The 19,807-nt window shown below is 40.0% G+C and overlaps 1 protein-coding gene across 5 annotated transcripts in view; it reads left to right on the top strand.

The window, feature by feature from the left end:
* Positions 1-19,807, top strand: part of ELF1 (E74 like ETS transcription factor 1) — a 90,237-nt gene that overhangs the window by 62,596 nt on the left and 7,834 nt on the right. For all 5 annotated transcript variants that reach the window (XM_083624322.1, XM_083624326.1, XM_083624324.1 and 2 more), the window contains 4 exons: positions 5,891-6,065; positions 7,454-7,561; positions 8,508-8,669; positions 18,443-18,526. In XM_083624322.1, the coding sequence (XP_083480448.1) occupies positions 5,891-6,065; positions 7,454-7,561; positions 8,508-8,669; positions 18,443-18,526 (529 nt within the window). The remainder of the gene's footprint in view (positions 1-5,890; positions 6,066-7,453; positions 7,562-8,507; positions 8,670-18,442; positions 18,527-19,807) is intronic.

The raw sequence follows: 19,807 nt of genomic DNA, 5'->3' as shown, positions 1-19,807 counted from the left end.
AGAATGTTGGATTATTTTGATTGTTGTTAGCCGCCCTGAGCCCAGCTTCGGCTGGGGAGGGCGGGATATAAATAAAATTTATTATTATTATTATTATCATCATTTGATTTATTCGGTAAGCCTGAGAAAAATAAAGGACAGATCGGAGATTAATTTTGTTTATGGAAGCGTTGTACAGAGGCTGTCCCGGATTGATATGATTTTTGGAAGAGTACAAAACCCACATAGAATGCCAGCTTCTAACCTGCTTGTGAAAACCATCAGAGATCGCAAAGAAAGGAATTTATGATAACAACAAGAAGAGAAAGGAAGTAACAAAGGACTATCCGGATCAAACTGGACAGAACTGTCTAATTAATGCAGTAAGACAAGTGATAGTTTTGGACTCGAGCTGAGCTTGATGTATGGGTATCCCCCCCCCAAAAAAAATTAAAATTTGGCTGTATAATTTGGAATCAATGCGATATGGATAATGTGATGTGATTGGCCTGTTAATAAAAATTATTTTTAAAAAAACGAAAGAAGGGGGTGAGGGCCCTAGGCAGAATGCCCCAGTGTGGACCTCGGCTCTCCTGGACGCTATCTCTGATCGTGCACTAGTTGCAGCAATTTGGAATAATTGATTACAAAAGAAGCAAATGCACATATTTCAAGTGAAGAAGGGGAGTGAAGTCTGCTAATTTAAGTGACCTCTGCGAAAGAAGACGACGGGTTGGAGAAACAGGAATATTTTACGATGAAGATACACCAAAGGCTGAGTATGTTGACAACGGGACTGAATGGGGGGGGGGACCTTTTTTACTTTCCTCCTATGTGATTTACAAGAACCCCACCTCATTAGAATCGTCGGTTGAACTGACCCAGGCAGGATGATTAAGGTCTGTGTGGAGATAAACTTTAACCAAAAGTAAGCTTTATGGAGATCGAGAAGCAATAAGAGCTACGTTTTTTTCTGAAGCCAAAATGACATGGACTAGAATTGACCAAATATGGATAACTAGAGGACTGGCACCTAAGACAAAAAAGGTGGAAATCTGCCCAAAAACCTGCTCCGACCATAATGCCGTAAGGATGGAAATGAAACTAACACCTATCGGTTCCTTCAGATGGAAGATGAATGACACCTTGCTAAAAGATCAAGAGATTGTAAGGAAGGCCCAAAAGACCTTGAGAGACTACTTTGAGGTAAATCTGAAAGCTACGGTGGAAAAAAGAGTAATCTGGGACGCAAGTAAAGCGGTTATGAGAGGGTTCTTGATTCAACAGAATGCAATAAAAAAGAGATCTCAAAATGAGAAAAAAGAAAAATTTTTGGAGAAAATAAAAGAGGGAGAGAAGAAGCTAAGATCTAAACCAAACTCAAAAGAGATTTTGAGAGAAATTAAGTTATATCAAGTACAATATATGAAATTGATCAATCAGGAAGTAGAGTGGAAAATTAAACAAATGAGACAAAAGACCTTTGAGTCAGCTAATAAATGTGGAAAACTACTAGCGTGGCAGTTGAAGAAAAGACAGAAGTTAAACCCGGTGGAGATTAGAAAGTGTTTCCAGAGATATTTTAAACAACTTTACACGCAAGGGCCACAGAAAGAGACTGATATAGATCAATTTTTAAGAACCAATGGATTACAAAAAATATCCCAAGAAAATAAGATAACATTAAACTATAAAATTACAGAACTTGAGGTTGAAGGTGCCATTCAGAACATGCAACTGGGCAAGTCTCCAGGGCCGGATGGGCTAACCTCCAAGTATTATAGGACTTTGAAAGACCATTTAATTCAACCATTAAAGGAGGTTTGCAATGAGATTATGGAGGGGAAGAAGGCGCCGGAGTCGTGGAAGGAAGCATACATCACACTGATACCGAAAACAGAATCTGAAAAGACACAACTAAAGAACTACCGTCCCATCTCCCTTCTAAATGTGGATTACAAAATTTTTGCAGACATTTTAGCTAACAGATTAAAAAAAGTGTTAGCTGAAGTAATACATAAGGATCAGGCAGGCTTTCTCCCAGGCAGACATTTGTCTGACAACACAAGGAATATAATTGATATTTTGGAGTTGTTGCAAATGAATATAAATACAAAAGCAGTATTGATTTTTATTGATGCGGAGAAGGCCTTTGATAATATTCCTTGGAACTTTATGAAGAAAAATCTTAAAGGGATGGGAGTGGGACAGGGGTTTGAAAATGGTATAGAAGCAATTTACTCAGAACAGAAAGCAAAATTGATAGTAAATAATATGGTGACGGAAGAATTTAAGATAGAAAAAGGAACACGGCAGGGCTGCCCTATCTCCCCATTACTATTTATTTCGGTCCTGGAGGTGCTGTTGAACATGATCAGAAGGGATCGGTCTATTAAAGGAATTCAGGTCGGAGCCAAACAATACAAATTGAAAGCTTTTGCAGATGACCTGGTTTTGACATTACAGGAGCCAGAATCTAGTACGAAAAGAGTTTTAGAATTGATTCAAGAATTTGGTCATGTGGCAGGATTTAGATTAAATAAGTTAAAAACTAAAGTATTAGAGAAGAATTTAACATCAATGGAAAAAGAAAGGTTTCAGAATGAAACAGGTTTAACTGTGGTTAAGAAAGTGAAATACCTAGGGATTAATATGACTGCGAAAAACTTGAATTTATTTAAGGACAATTATGAGAAATGTTGGTTAGAAGTTAAAAAAGATTTAGAAATTTGGTCCAAATTGAGGCTTTCCTTGTTGGGTCGAATTGCAGCTATAAAGATGAATGTATTGCCAAAAATGTTATTTTTGTTTCAATCATTGCAAATTTTGGACAAGATGGACTGTTTCAAGAAGTGGCAGAGAGATATTTCTAGATTTGTCTGGCAGGGCAAGAAGCCCAGAATAAAGTTTAAAATATTAACTGACGCAAAGGAAAGAGGTGGATTTGCCCTGCCAGACCTTAAACTGTACTATGAATCAGCAGCTTTCTGCTGGTTGAAAGACTGGCTACTTCTTGAGAACACAGACATTTTGGATTTAGAAGGTTTCAATAATGTTTTTGGGTGGCATGCATATTTGTGGTATGACAAGGTCAAAGCACATAAGGCATTCAAAAACCATATTGTCAGGAAAGCATTGTTCAATGTCTGGATAAGATATAAAGACTTATTGGAAAATAAAACCCCAAGGTGGCTGTCGCCAATGGAAGCTAAGGCTCAGAAAAAGCCCAACATGGAGGCCAAATGGCCAAAATATTGGGAAATTCTGGAGCAAGAAGGTGACAAATTGAAGTTGCAGAGTTTCGAAAAACTAAAAGATAAAGTGCGAGATTGGCTTCATTACTATCAAATAAGAGAGGCCTATAATTTGGATAAAAAAATTGGTTTCCAGGTGGAAAAATCAAAGTTGGAAATAGAATTGCTAGAACCAAAAATTAAGATTTTGTCAAGAATGTATAACTTGCTGTTAAAATGGAATACACAGGATGAAACGGTCAAATCAGCTATGATCAAATGGGCGCAAGACGTAGGTCATAATATCATGTTTGCTGACTGGGAACAGTTGTGGACCACCAGTATGAAGTTTACGGCATGTAATGCCTTAAAGGAGAATATTATGAAAATGATTTACAGGTGGTACATGACCCCAGTTAAGCTTGCAAAAATTTATCACCTGCCTGATAACAAGTGTTGGAAATGTAAAGAAGCTGAGGGAACATTCTTTCATCTTTGGTGGACGTGCCCAAAGGTTAAGGCTTACTGGGAAATGATCTATAATGAACTGAAGAAGGTTTTTAAATTTACCTTTCCTAAGAAACCAGAGGCCTTCCTTTTGGGCATAGTCGGCCAATTGGTGCCAAAGAAAGACAGAACATTTTTTATGTACGCAACAACAGCAGCAAGAATACTTCTCGCTAAATATTGGAAGACACAAGATTTGCCCACCGTGGAAGAATGGCAGATGCAAGTGATAGACTATATGGAGATGGTAGAAATGACCGGCAGAATTCGAGACCTGGGAGAAGAGTTGATGGAAGAGGACTGGAAAAAGTTCAAGGATTATCTACAGAAATATAGTAAATTGTTTGAATGTTAAAATGATGTGGGATGTAAAGGTAACACGGCATTTGGGATATGGTTAAAAGAGGTATGAAAAAAAGGATCTAAAAAAGAGGGGAAATTAGAGATATAACAAGTGGGAGTACACAATTATAAACGAGATGTGAAAGAGGGTTAGAATTTGCTGAATTTGACGGAATAAAGAGGAACACAAAAAAGGGAGATGTGAGGAGGTCAGGAAAGAGGGATATAGAACCTTGAAATTTAAAAGTGGATTCTTTTTCTTTTTCTTTTTTTATTAAGTGTGTATTTTTTGTTTTTTGTGTTGATATGTATTTGTTTGATTTTTATGTGTTGTAAAATCCTAATAAACATTTATTAAAAAAAAAAAGAGAAGCAATAAGAGCTTTTGGGAATGGCGCAGCAATTAATTCGGAGTCGCTATCTTGCCAAAGGATTTATAGCCATGAGGAAGAATGGACTTGTTTTCAGACTGCATTCCTAGTGAATCTCCTCAGAGGTTTTGAGAAAGGAGGCAGATTGGTGAAGATTAATGACGCTAAGACTGTTTTGATGTATGGAAGTGATGTTATATGGAAAACGTCTGTATATGGCTACTGGATAAAAAAAACCAATATCCACGCAGGATTACAAACTGTTCTAACCAGTTTGCGGAGACTATCAGAGGTCACAAAGAGAAAGGAAAAATATATGAAAATAACAACAAGAGATGTGGAAAAACAATAAGAAAGGACTGGATAGTACTGTGAACATCATAAGATTAGATTTGTGGACATTAAAACAGCAGTAAGAAGCAAGAAGTTGATTGGATCCCCTTCGGAACTTGAAATATGGGTACCCCCAACAAAAATTTAAAATTCGGCTGTGTAATTTGGAATTTATGTAATTTGGTTTGCTTTGATGTGATTGGTTGGTTAATAAAAAAATTATTCTTAAAAAAAATCTATCTAGAGTAGTAGTCTTCAAGCTTTTCTATCTGGAAATGACTTTAGTCCAACATTTTTAAGGAACACTTATTACTTTGCTACCATGCAAGTGTAAACTGTTAGTGTCCTGTTGCACCCCATGTTGCGTCACTGGGTCCCACTAGTGGGTCCCAACTCATCAGATGATCTAGACGGGGATAGCCTACACAGTGCCCATCAGAAGGTGATGGATTTCAACTTCCATCATCCCCAGCTAGTGCTGATAAGAATTCTTGCCTAAAATTCTCTGTAAAGGTAAAGGGACCCCTGACTGTCAGGTCCAGTTGTGGACGAATCTGGGATTGCAGCGCTCATCTCACTTTATTGGCCGAGGGAACCGGTGTACAGCTTCTGGGTCATGTGGCCAGCAGGACTAAGCTGCTTCTGGCGAACCAGAGCAGCACACGGAAACGCCACTTACCTCCCCACCAGAGTGGTACCTATTTATCTACTTGAACTTTGTGCTTTCGAACTGCTACATTGGCAGGAGCAGGGACCGAGCAGCGGGAGCTCACCCCGTCGGGGGGATTCGAACCGCCGACCTTCTGATTGGCAAGCCCTAGGCTCTGTGGTTTAACCCACAGTGCCACCCACGTCCTACAGCACCACCCACGCTCTGTAGGACACCAAATTGGCTACCCCAGATATGCACAATGTCTGTGCCAAAAAGCAGGATTCTAGTATGCCTCAAGCTACAGCAGACACATTGCAAGATATGCTTACAAGGCAATTTATTGCTCCAGCTGACTCATGAAGTTGAGACAGATAACACATTTGCCAATTTGTGTTGTGACATTATGTCTAATTATTCCCACTGTTTGCTGATAAAGTAATGTTTTGTTTTTGCCTTGCCCCTTCTTCTTACAGCTGGGTGATCCATCAATCTTTCCTGCTGTCATTGTGGAACATGTACCCAGTGCAGATCTCCTGAACAATTACTCTGGTTTGTCCTGTGTTGCTGAACCCAGCGACATGATAACAGAGAACTCGCTGGATGTTGCAGAAGAAGAAATTATAGAAGATGATGATATCACCCTTACAGGTTTGTGAGCATTTATTTATTTTTTGCATTGTCACTTAAGGACACAGTGGCTGAGATATGTCCATGCCTTTTGACCTGTTAAACCAGGAAGCTTCCAATTAACCATGGTTTCATGATTGGTCCAAGTTGAAAAACCATGGTTACTAGCTGAAATGAAATGGGAAACTATGGTTAATTGGAGGCTTTCTGATTTCATTTCAGCTCACATGAAGTGGCTCTGTGCTCAAGACAAAAGCTTGTGCATATTTTGGCTCAATAAGCCAAGTTATGATTGCCTGAACCAGCTCAATTGAGTTATCACACTGAACCATAGTTTGAGCTTCCTAATGAAGGGGCAAACCCATGGTTTATAACTGCTTATCTGCTTTTGTTTTCATTCTTTCTGTACTCACCTTCAAAAGTTCATCTCATTACTGAATCTTGAGGCAGATCAACAGCTGTAACTATGATTATCAATTCAGATATCACACCAAACCATCATTTTCCAGCATACTTCAAACTACGGATTGTGGTTTGCTGACTGATAATAAAGTTAGACAGAACCATAAGGCCTTTTGAGGTACAGATGTAGTAAAAAATATGTTGGAACCAACACATTGTTTTTCCATCCATCTTGTTTTTCCTTGAGACACTGTTGTGGGAGCCTTGCTTCTGCTTCATTATTAGCTGAAATCTCCAGACACAGCACCTCAGTTGTCAATCTTTTTGGTGCTGTTTCTTGACATAGCTAATAATTCAAGAGCTCCGTGTGTCAGGCTTCAGGGACTCTGCTTCCTCCCCCCACTTTGGCAGTAGATAAGCAGAAGCAGCTGCTCACAATTAAGGATTCCACCCACTTCCCCCCTTGTCACTCACATCACTTTTGCGTCTTACAACCTGATCTTGCAACCACTTTGCTTTCTGTGCTGCCCCTTATCTTGCTCTCCTTGACCTTGGGCTGAGCAGATGGGCGCTTTCCAGCGAAAGTGAGTCTGCTAACTCTCTGTCTCCCAGTTCTTCCCAACTTCTGTATTCTGAACTATGTCCCTCTGTAAACCACTGTTCCAAATCTATACTGTTCCACTGCTCCTGGGAGGATTCAGGATGCTGATCAGGAGCAGGGGGAGGGGGAGACTCCCACCATTCCTCCTCAACACAATCCCTGACATCATGGGGAGAGATTGAATTTATGCATAACAAAGTGGAAAATGTGCAAGGCTTGAGAAAGCTTATTACAGGAGTGGCTGAAAGCAGGAAATGCAGCTACAGATTCACTATCATGAATATTTTCTCATGGGATTTGTAGTTATGTTCCAAGATCCCATATATGGCATGAAACCCAAATCAAAGAATGTTTTCATTTCATCTCATATGCTAGTCTTTTGCTGAATTATCTCTCTTATCTGCAGTTGAAGCGTCTTGTCAGAATGGAGATGAAACAATGCAAACCATCGAAGCTGCTGAAGCTCTTCTTAATATGGATTCTCCTGGCCCAATGCTGGATGAGAAGAGATCAAGTGAGTCTGACAGGAATATATCCGTGCAAAGTGTCTTCTGTCCAAAAACTATGCAGCTGTGTTAGATTTTGCAGGAGAGAAGGCTTGAGCTCTCTAGTAGGTTTACTTGGTAGCTTTGCCATTGCACCATAGGGCAGGCTAGGGAAGAAAATAAGGCTATTTTAAAAATATCATTAACAACCCTTTCAATTAGTCCTAATCTTCCAATTTTCGGAAATGGAAGGGTTAATGAAAAGCTTTTACTTTAAAGGAGTAGTGTTAGTAGATCTTCTTCCCTTTATTTAAAGAAGGAGCATGATTTCACAGAAGTTGCTTTTGAGTCTAATTGGTCTTAGAAAGATTTAAGCCTGTACCTAACTTTCCATTGACATTAATGAAACCTGTAAAAATGTTGCCTGGATCAGGCACAAATATTTAATGTCCACACAAGCGTCATTTTCTTTCCACATTCTCTTTACAACTTAAATGTTAAATTTATCACTGATTTTTTTAAAACATTGGTTTGATGTTCACATTAATCCGTTTCAGTAGCTTCAGATTTGGAGCTACTATAAGACCTCTCTCTTTTGGTTCACTTTTGGTTAAGTCACTTCCGGGACAAGCTGATGTATTCATTTTTTCATTCAGTATGTATCTTGCTCTTCCTTCAGAGAGGGTAAGGCAGCACACATGGAGTTATCCAGTATCACCTTCTTAACAGCCCTGTAAGGTTGTAATTAAGTAGGTCCCTTGATTAGTCAAGAGAAATAGGTAACCTACATTAAGTATATTCAAATTAACATGTGTCAAGATACATTAGCATTTTATTAGTTATTCTGTTAAAGTGATTGAAATTCAAAAGTCAGCTTTTGTTCTTACAGAGCCTTGACTATTTTGTAACCTCATTGCTAGAAACCTTTCCAAAAGCATTAAAGTGTTCATTGACTTCTTTATTGTTTTTCTGCAGCCCATGGGTTTGGGATGGAGGAGGATGTTGACCTTGGTCCTATAACTCATGTGTCAGTCACACTAGATGGGATTCCAGAGGTGATGGAGGTTCACCAAATCCAAGATGCATTTGCTGAATCACCAAGCACTCTAGCACTTGAGCAACCAAAAAAGAGAAAAGGTAAGAAATGTGATTATGTGCTAAACATTCTCCTACAAATGGAATAAGTATGTGCATGTTTATAATATCCATTGAACAATTGGAAAAATAATCCAAATTAGCATAGTGGCTCATCAGTAAAGATAATAATAATAATAATAATAATAATAATAATAATAATAATAATTTTTTATTTATACCCCGCCCTCCCCAGCTAAGACCGGGCTCAGGGCGGCTAACAACCAATAATAAAAACAAGTTGATTAAAATACAATTTAAAAAATTAAGATACAACATTAAAACAGTTAGGAAGCAATCTCACATAAGCTCCTCTGCAAACAGTGTCCTGGATTATATGTTAGTATCTCATGATATATTCCCCAAATTTTCCCACTTTAAAGTTGAAAATATTCAACTGAGCGATCACCTACCGTTGGTCGCCACAATGACTATAGACTGGACCCCAGATGGAGACAGACACCCATCACATTTGATTACGAACTCAGCATTGCAAATCAAAAGTATAAAATGGTCCAAACTACAGGCCCAAAAATACTCAGAATATTTCCAACAAGGACTAAAACAAGCATACTCAGGCTTAATTGAGGATCATTATGACTATGACCAAACTCTAAGACTATTCTCGAATCTGTCGGAAGATTTAACGTCCTTTTTCTCTGTCCCGATGCATAAAATAAATCGAACACAAAGGAAGATAGGTGCATTGTGGTTCAATAGTGCTTGTAAACAGGCTAGACAACTTCTTGGTAACATCTACAAAGAGTATAAAGCCTCCGGGGCAACGGTCCTGCCAAAAGAATATTTCCAAGCAAAATCGGCCTACAAGCAAATTCAAAAGGGAGCCAGACAGGAATGGCAAGTGAATCAATGGCGGGCAATCATAGAAGCCTCATCATCACGGAACTCCAGACAATTTTGGCTCCTGGTAAATAAAAGAACTAAAAGAGACCCTTTAACTATTATTTCTGCCCCGGTTTGGGAATCTTACTTAAAAAACTACTTTGCCACAACCGACTGTATTGCTAACACAAGAGATGAATCTCAAGATCAGCTTCCCCTCTGGCCCCCCACCGATCCGGATGACATCCATGACTTGATCGTTAAACTCAAAACAGGGAAAGCGCCTGGACCAGACCTGACCCCGGCAGAAGCTATAAAATACCACGCGGACTGGTGGGCCAAAGTCCTGGCAACCATCTTCGATGCCGTTAACAACTCTGGAATGATCCCGGAAGTATGGAAGGCCGCTGTTATCATTCCAATCCACAAAAAGGGCTCACCAGATGACCCCGGGAATTACAGAAATATCAGTCTGCTCTCAATAGTGGGGAAACTGTATGCCCGCTTCCTGTTGAACAGACTCACTCAATGGGCCGAAGAGAAAAAATTAATTGGGCCCGAACAAGCTGGATTCCGCCCAAAACAGTCAACAATTAATCATATTCTAATTTTACAGCATCTTGCCTGGAAATATTCCACCCCAAAGGGTGGCCAACTCTGTGTGGCATTCATTGACCTAAAGGCAGCATTCGATAGTATCTCCAGGAGCATCCTCTGGGAAAAACTCACCCGCTGGGGCATCGACAGAAGGCTTCTCTGGCTAATAATCAAACTCCATGAGAACTCAGCGGCTAGAGTGAGACTCACCCCTGAGGGTGATCTCACCAATTCAATTCCCATTAACAGAGGTGTCCGACAGGGTTGTATATTGGCTCCATTCCTGTTCAATTTGTTCATAAGCGACATGAGGACTCCCCTAATAGAGGCTCAAGAAAAGATTCACGCACCACGCCTAGCACTTTATCGCTGCCCTTTGTTACTATATGCGGATGACGCAGTCATCCTTTCTTTTTCTAGAGTAGGTCTTATGAGGGCCTTAAAAGTTTTTGGATCATATTGTAACGCAAATTCCCTTACAATTAATTATGGAAAATCTAAAGTCCTAGTTTTCTCAAAGAGCCGGAAACTCCATAATTGGAGAATTGACGGGAGAGTCATCGAACAAGTCTATAGATTCCAATACTTGGGAGTTTGGTTACAACATAACCTTAGATGGAAGGCCCATGTAGCCTATGTTACAAACAGAGCCAAAGCTATCTCCTTGGCGATCTTGCGATTTTTCTTCACCGATGGGGCCCTTCATATCCCATCGGCGCTGAAAGTCTTCAAGGCCAAGGTGATCCCAACAATTGCTTATGCCATCTCAGTTTGGGGGACTTTTGTCAACTTATCTCTCTTAGAGGTTATTCAAAATCAGTTTTTAAGAGGGATATTGAAACTGCCCAACTGTGTAAGTAATTCAGCGCTACGCATAGAACTTAATATTGTATCCCTGGAAAACGCTCTGTGGAAGCACATACTTTGTCACTGGCTATCTCTATGGCACAGTCTTCCAAACTTGTACTTGATACAATGTATGTGGAGAGATGATTTCCAGAGCCCATGGGTAAAAAATTTACAACTGAAAATTACGGCAATGGGAATCTCCCCATCCAAATTACTAGAGCAGGATATAGTTCCAGCTAAAAGAACAGTAACCTGTAAACTAGAGGAGATGGACTTGCAGCAGAAAATGATCTTGGGCAATGGTACCTGCTCACCTCTAAACCTTGGTTTATTACCCCTCTTAAGGCTCCCAAACTATTTGAATTCCTTGACTTCTTCGGCTCATAGATATGCCTTTGTAAAGGCAAGATTCAACACCTTCCCATCGAACGTGCTGAGAAATAGATTCTCCAATGGACAGATATCGCTCTTATGTGATTGTAATTGTGGGGCACCGGAATCGTTGTATCACATAATTCTTGACTGTGCTCTTCACTCATCGGCCAGGAGCAAGTTTCTCGCTCAATATCTAAAGGGAATTGCCGATGATACGAATGAAGCCAAACTGAGATATCTATTAAATGATGATGACCCCCTAAGATCACTCATGGTTGCCAGATTCTTGATCAGCGTCCTATCCCTAAAGAAGAGAAACGGACTCCTGTGCAGCTTGGATAATCCCTTTAAACTATGATCTATGTTTTAGGTTGTATTTAGGTGACATCACCATGGATGTCTTTTACTAATTTATAAGCAGAGGGCGATATTTATGTTACAAATTTATTGTAATGTATGATGTTGGTCCTTTGTTTTTTGTTTTGCTTTGGTTTTTGTCTGTTGTTTGTAAGTTTTTGGCGGTTTTAAATTTGGAGGTTTAAGTACATTATGTTGGTATGGGAAACTGTCGTGTGATGGGCCAATGGCCGTAATAAAGATCAATACAATACAATCTCATCATAGGAGGAGAAAGGAAAAAGAAAAACGGGGAGGGAATCAAACTGATTCTGAGCCAAAGGCCAGGTGGAACAACTCTGTCTTACATGCCCTGCGGAAAGAGATCAGATCCCGCAGGGCCTTGGTCTCAAGAGGCAGAGCATTCCACCAGGCCAGAGCCAGTGTTGAGAAGGCCCTGGCTCTGGTTGAGGCTAATCTAACTTCCTTAGGGCCCAGGACCTCTAGGGTGTTGCTATATATGGACCTTAAGGTCCTCCATGGGGCATACCAGGAGAGGCGATCCCATAGGTACGAGGGTCCTAGGCCGTGAAGGGCTTTAAAAGTCAAAACCAGCACCTTAAATCTGACCCTGTACTCCAGCGGGAGCCAATGCAGCTGGAAAAGCACTGGGTGAATATGCTCCCATGGCAGAGACCCCGTGAGGAGCCTCGCTGCAGCATTCTGTATTATTATTATTCTAAGATAGAGACACCATGAACTGAACTGTTTAAATTCAGTACCTACCTACTCTGATTCTTGGGTATTTTCAGAGTAGAAGCTATAGGTTAGCAGCATGTTCAGCCTACTTCAATTCTGCAAACCTAAAACTGATTTAAAATGCAGAGACCTCTGGAAACTCCTTCCTGGTGATTGAACACACAGGTGGCACAAATATTGAAAGTACATCATTTAATTGGGGAGGCCATGACTCCATGGTAGAGCAGTTGCTTTCCATGCAAAAGTTCTGAGTTTTAATCCACAGCATCTCCAGGTAGGACAGTGAAAGCATGGAAAGCCATTGGCATTCAGTGTAGACAGTGCTGAGCCAGTTGGACCAGAGGTCAGATTCAGCTTATGGCTCCTTTCTGTGTTATTTGTGCTGGTGTGAAGCCTATGTGTTTAGGCACCTCTCAGCTGATGCATATGCCTAAACAGCATGCCATCTGTGTGAAAGCCCATTACAGGGAGGTGCTTCTTCCTTTTTTAAAGTACATTCCAGTTACAAGGCAAGCAAAGTGGAAGGAAACCAGTGTGGCTGCATAAGGAGCTTACAGATGAGCTGAGAGTTAAGAAGGGCATGTATAAGAAATGGAAGAAAGGGGAAATCACAAAGAAGGAGCATACACGAGTAGCCTACAGTTGCAGGGGGAAACTCAGGCTGACTAAAGCTCAGAATGAGCTCAGGCTTGCAAGAGAGGTTAAAAATAATAAAAAAAGTTTATTTGGCTATGTCTGAAGTAAGAGGAAGAACAAGCAAGTGGCAGGTCCTCTGCGTGGGGAACATAGAGAAATGCTATAGGGTGACAGAGAAAAGGCGGAACTCCTCAACACCTACTTTACCTCTGTCTTTACCCAAAAGGAAAGTGATGCCCAACCTGGTGATAACAGAATAAATAGTGTAAGGAGGGAGCTGTAGCCCAAGACAGGAAAAGAGGAAGTAAGGGAACACCTAGCTACTTTAAATGAATTCAGATCACCAGGGTCTGATGAGCTGCATCCAAGGGAGCTTATGGATGTAATTTCAGAGCCTTTATCTATTATATTTGAGAATTCTTAGAAAACAGGTGAGGTCCCTACAGACTGGAGGTGGGCAAATGCTGTCCCCAGGTAACTACCAACCAGTGAGCTTGACATCAGTACCAGGAAAGGTCCTAGAACAGATAATTCAGCAGTCGCTCTGTGAGCATTTAGAAAAGGATGCTGTGATTACAAAGACCCAGCATGGGTTTCTCAAAAATAAGTCATGACACACCAATCTGATTTTTTTTTTAATGGAATTACAAACTTGGTGGATCAGGGAAATGCTGTGGACATAGTATATCTTGATTTCAGTCAGGCTTTTGACAAAGAAAAAATAAAGACTTTCTTGAGGTTATTGTTAGGTGGATTTGTAGCTGGTTGACTGACCGAACTCAAAGAGTACTCATTAATGGTTCCTTGTCATCCTGGAAAAAAGTGACAAGTGGGGTGCCGCAGGGTTCTGTCCTGGGCCCTTTGTTGGTCAATGTCTTTATAAATGACTTGGATGAAGGAATTGAGGGGATGCTCATCAAATTTGCAGATGACACCAATTTGGGAGGGGTAGCTAATGCCTCAGAAGAAAGAATCAGAATTCAAAATGACTGTAACAGATTGGAGAACTGGGTGCAAGCTAACAAAATGAATTTCAGTGAAGACAAATGTAAGGTTCTGCACTTAGGCAGGAAGAACCAAATGCACATATATAGGATGGGGGACAATTGGCTTACTAGCAGTACATGTGAAAAGGATCTTGGGGTCTTGGTAGACCACAAGCTTAACACGAGTCAACAGTGTGATGCAGCAGCAAAAAAGAGCTAATGCTATTCTTGGTTGCATCAACAGAAGTCTAACGTCCAGATCAAGGGAAGTAATAGTACCACTCTATTCTAACTTGGTCAGACCGCACTTGGAATAATGTGTCCAATTTTGGGCACCACAATTTAAGAAGGATGTTGACAAGCTGGAAGGTGAGCAGAGGAGGGCAACCAAGATGATCAAGGGTCTGGTGAAAAAAGATTTGGAAATATGGTCAAATTTGAAGCTTTCCCTGTTGGGTCGAATTGCAGCTATAAAGATGAATGTATTGCCAAAAATGTTATTTCTGTTTCAATCATTGCAAATTTTGGACAAGATGGATTGTTTCAAGAAGTGGCAGAGAGACATTTCCAGATTTGTCTGGCAGGGCAAGAAGCCTAGAATAAAATTTAAAATATTAACTGACGCAAAGGAAAGAGGTGGATTTGCCCTGCCAGACCTTAAACTTTATTATGAATCAGCAGCATTCTGCTGGTTGAAAGACTGGCTGCTTCTTGAGAACACAGACATTTTGGACCTAGAAGGTTTTAAACAACGTTTTTGGATGGCATGCATATTTGTGGTACGACAAGGTTAAAGCACATAAAGCATTTAAAAACCATATTGTCAGGAAAGCATTGTTCAATGTCTGGATAAGATACAAAGATTTACTGGAAAATAAAACCCCAAGGTGGTTGTCACCAATGGAAGCGAAGGCTCAGAAAAAGCTCAATATGGAGGCCAAATGGCCAAAATATTGGGAAATATTGGAACAAGAAGGAGACAAATTGGAATTGCAGAGCTTTGAGAAATTAAAAGATAAAGTGCGAGACTGGCTTCATTATTATCAAATAAGAGAGGCCTATAATTTGGATAAAAAAATTGGCTTCTAGGTGGAAAAATCAAAATTGGAAACAGAACTGTTAGATCCCAAAACTAAGATACTTTCAAGAATGTATAACTTGCTGTTAAAATGGAATACGCAGGATGAAACGGTTAAATCTGCTATGATTAAATGGGCACAAGATATTGGTCACAACATTATGTTTGCTGACTGGGAACAGTTGTGGACCACCGGTATGAAATTTACGGCATGTAATGCCTTAAGAGAGAATAGTATGAAAATGATTTACAGGTGGTACATGACACCAGTCAAGCTTGCAAAAATATATCATTTGCCCGATAATAAATGTTGGAAATGTAAAGAAAATGAAGGTACATTCTTTCACCTTTGGTGGACGTGCCCAAAGATTAAGGCTTTCTGGGAGATGATATATAATGAAATGAAAAAGGTATTTAAATATACTTTCCTGAAGAAACCAGAGGCCTTTCTCCTGGGCATAGTCGGCCAATTGGTGCCAAAGAAGGATAGAATTTTTTTTATGTATGCAACAACAGCAGCAAGAATACTTATTGCAAAGTATTGGAAGACACAAGAGTTACCCACCCTGGAAGAGTGGCAGATGAAGGTGATGGATTATATGGAATTGGCGGAAATGACTGGCAGAATCCGAGACCTGGGAGAAGAGTTGGTGGAAGAAGACTGGAAGAAATTTAAAGACTACCTTCAGAAACACTGAAAAATTAATGAATGTTAAAATGATGTTGGACTGAAAATAAGTGGCATTAGCAACAAAGTTAATAAGAATATGCAAAAATGAATTGATAAATGGATGAAAATATAGAGTTATAGTATGTTAAGATATAGAGTTAAGATAAATGAAAGAGGGTAAGGATTTGCTGATTTGATTATTTAAATGGGAATACAAAAAGGGGAGGTGTGAGGAGGCCAAGGAAACAAGCTAATGAGTTTAAAGTTACTAAAAACGGATTTGTTTTTTAATTCTTTTTTATCTATTTGTTTTTTGTATTTTATATTTTTATTCTTCTTTTTTCTCTTTTATGTATTTTTCTATGTCTTCTTTTTTTGTATCTTTTTCTTTCTATGTGACTTTTTTCTATTTTGTAAACTTATGTTTTTGTAAAATCTCAATAAATATCTTTTAAAAAAAACACAAGATGATCAAGGGTCTGGAAACCAAGCCTTATGAGGAGTGCTTGAAGGAAGCTGGGTATGTTTAGCCTGGAAAAGAGATGACCAAGATAGCCATCTTCAAATATCTCAAAGGCCGTCACGTGGAGGGTGGAACAAACTTGTTTTCTCCTGCTCTGGAGGGTAGGACTCGAACCAATGGCTTCAAGTTGCAAGAAAGGAGATTCCAACTAAACATTCGAAAAAACTTTCTGACAGTAAGAGCTGTTCAGCAGTGGAACAGACTCCCACGAGAGGTGATGGATTCTCCTTCCTTGGAGGTTTTTAAGCAGAGTGGCCATCTCTCATGGATGCTTTAGCTGAAATTCCTGCATTGCAGGGGGTGGGACTAGATGACCCTTGGGGTACCTTCCAGCTTTAAGATTCTATGATTCTTAGTCTCCAACATGGCATGAGCCATAATGATGGGTAGATTCAACTAACGAGTTGCATCAGTGGAAGCCCTGCATAAGTCCTTTCTGTTGTTACCCAATGGAGTTTCTCCCCTTGCTCTGCACAGCAAGCCGAAATGCTTGTGCTGACAGAATTACCACCTTAGTGTGACGTTGAATTCCTCCCATGTATATGTTTAGATATACATATAATATAAATTGATAAAGATGATTATACAATAATCACATGGCCAAGTTGTTTAATAAACCACATGACATGTGCTCGTTTTGTACAGTCACATGAACCTCTTTGCTTCCACTTCACTTCTCCCTTCAGGCAAGTGAGGAAATCAGATCAGGAAGTCACAGTTGACATAGCTTCCTGTTGCATGTGTACCGGGAACCATGATTAATGACTTCCAGACCAGCCAGGATTGTGTTGTGCAAATGTGGCCAATGTGTAATAATGCTTAGCATTCATATCAGAAATGGGGCGGGGGGCCAAGTACCTCCTTGCTTACATGAGATCGGAACTGGGGACATCCTGGCACATTACCATGCTGACCATGTGGGGAAATGGTCAATCACCCTTGGTGGGGTTGCGCTACCACTGAAGGCAGCCTGAGGATGCTTCCAGATCCATCTTCATCATTGGAGGCCCAGGCAGCCTCAGTGTCTAGAAGCATCTTTTTCGAACTGTGACTGGAACGGTGGCTTGAACCATTCTGGACCACGAGAGCTTGACTCTCTGTGGAGCTGCGCTTACGCTCTGACCCAGAAACCGCACTTAGTGCAGAATGCTGCTGCATGGTTGCTAACAGGAGTGAGGCCTTGTCAGCATAGAGCATCTCTGTTCCAGGATCTGCCCTGGTTACTGATTTTGTTTCCAGGCCAAGCTTAATGGCTTGGAACTTCTTTACTTTTTTTACTTTACTTTACTTCATGCTTACCTCATATGCTCCCACTCATCTGCTTCAACCAGCAGAACTGGTGCTGTTACAGAGCCACATATTACTTGCTTCACGTTTGTAAGAAAATGATCTTTTAGTGCAGCAGTACCTGCACTTTGGAACTCCCTGCCTCATGACATCAGGCAGGCCCCTTCACTGCACTTTTCTTGGTGCCAGCTAAAAGCTTTTTTTAATGCAAGCCTATCTAGATATGTGGAGTGTTTACATGTATTTTAATCTGGTTTTAGGCTTATCATTGATTTTAATTATTTTAAATAATGTTCTTAATAGTTGTTTTTAACTGTTTTTACTGATTTGATTGTTTTATTCTTTTTGTAAACTGCTGTAGATATTGATGTTTTACTCTTTTACTGTTAATTTTAATTGTTTTAATCACTTGTTTTTAACTTTTTATTGGTAATTTTAATATTTTTGTAAGCCATTTACAGTTTTTATTTAAAATCAGTTGATGCGATAAATTAAAAATAAATAAAATATTGATTCATAGATGCCTATTTAGCTCATTGCTAAATGGGATAAATATAAATTATCAGAATTTAACTAGCAAAGGCTTATTGCTAAGTTTTGGATAAATTATTTGGAGATCCATAATTGGGAAGCTATTTGTCCCACAAAGTACTGTAAAATCATTGACTTGGACTCCATTGGTGTGCTGGGTCCTTGAACTGTTGTGATCTTATCTAGCAGTTTGGTTGTTTTAAATCTGACGTGCCCTGAGTTCGATATTCAGTGAAAGCATTGGTTGCCCTATGTCTGTTTTATAGTTTTAGTGTGAAAGTTCATACAACAGTCATTTTATTTCAGGGAAGAAACCCAAAGCTCCACGACCAGAATCTCCTACTCTGACTCCAAACATATCAGTGAAAAAGAAAAGCAAAGATGGGAAGGGTAAGCATCGGCAACGTGATCCGACGCTTGTTGATAGAGCTGAGTATATAACATTCTGGATAATTGGGAGTCAAGCACAACTACTACTTCAGCAGGGCTGCTTCATTCTGATCATAGGGTTTAAGAGGCAATGAGAGGTGTTTCTTGTTTCATCTGAAGTGAATTTGCCATCTACAGTGATAACAGTAAAGAAGATAATTGTGAAATTGCCCTTGCCTCATTCCATGGCAAGTGCTGCTTTTTTGTACTGCAGGAGTACACAGGTACCCACTGCTGGTACTTTCTGATACTAAGCCACACTGTATTTTTAAGTTGTTGTTATTAATTAAGCTTACATACTGCCCTCCATCCAAGAATCACAGGGAGGTTTACAGTATAAAGGTGGCTTTTCCAGGGTGTGTGTGTGTGTGTGTGTCTTACAATGGACTCTGCTCTGTACCTGTCAGATAATACTAGTCTAAGTGAAGAATAGCAACACTATGAACTATGAACAAGTCCTGTAATGCTTGTGAGCTCCTTACGATACAGACTGATTTGATCCCATGTAAAATTCTCTACATAGTGCTACTTGTGTGGAGACTCTGGGCATTATTGAACTTGATGGTAGAGAATCTGCAAATGTTATAGCCTTGACATGCTCACTCAGAACCAAAGTATAATAGTTGGATTCAAATACTTTTGCTTTTTGACAATATGTTGAAAATGATCAACATAAAGTTGGAACAAAATTGGACAGCGTTGTAGTCCAAGAGCCCGTTGAAATAGGTTTCTGCAAAGATAAGGGAATCCTCATTCTGCATAGGTGGCCCTGTGCCCTCTTGAGGCAACCCCAAATATCTAAGGAAGTCAATCCTAAATGTTGGGGGGGGGTGCAGTCAAAGGGACTTATTTCTCTATTGGTGGTTTTGCGGCTTCATCAAACCTTTTTTGGAGTGCTGACTTCAAGGAAATGAGCACTACTTGGACTTAGGACCCCACCCACTCAAGATTACCCGAACGATGACCTCTTAGCCTTTCTATTGGCAGCTGCCCGTATGGAGATAGCCAGATGCTGGGAAACTGACGATGGGCTTCACATCGACTCTTGGTGTCCCAGAGTAAATGGCATTGGCTGTCAAAGCAGCAAGGGACAAATACAATCCCTGTTCCTTTTATAACTTTTGGCAAGTGTTTACTGAATAGAGAAATCATACAGATTGTGGCAGGAATCTACCCAGCACTCATGGGAAAATGTGGCATGATATTTAGAGTAATCAGATGAAACTTTCATAGAATGAAAGT

Source organism: Podarcis filfolensis, assembly GCF_964270895.1.
Source record: "Podarcis filfolensis genome assembly, chromosome: 7".
Taxonomy (NCBI): Eukaryota; Metazoa; Chordata; class Lepidosauria; order Squamata; family Lacertidae; genus Podarcis; species Podarcis filfolensis.
This window is presented reverse-complemented; position numbering and strand designations above follow the sequence as displayed.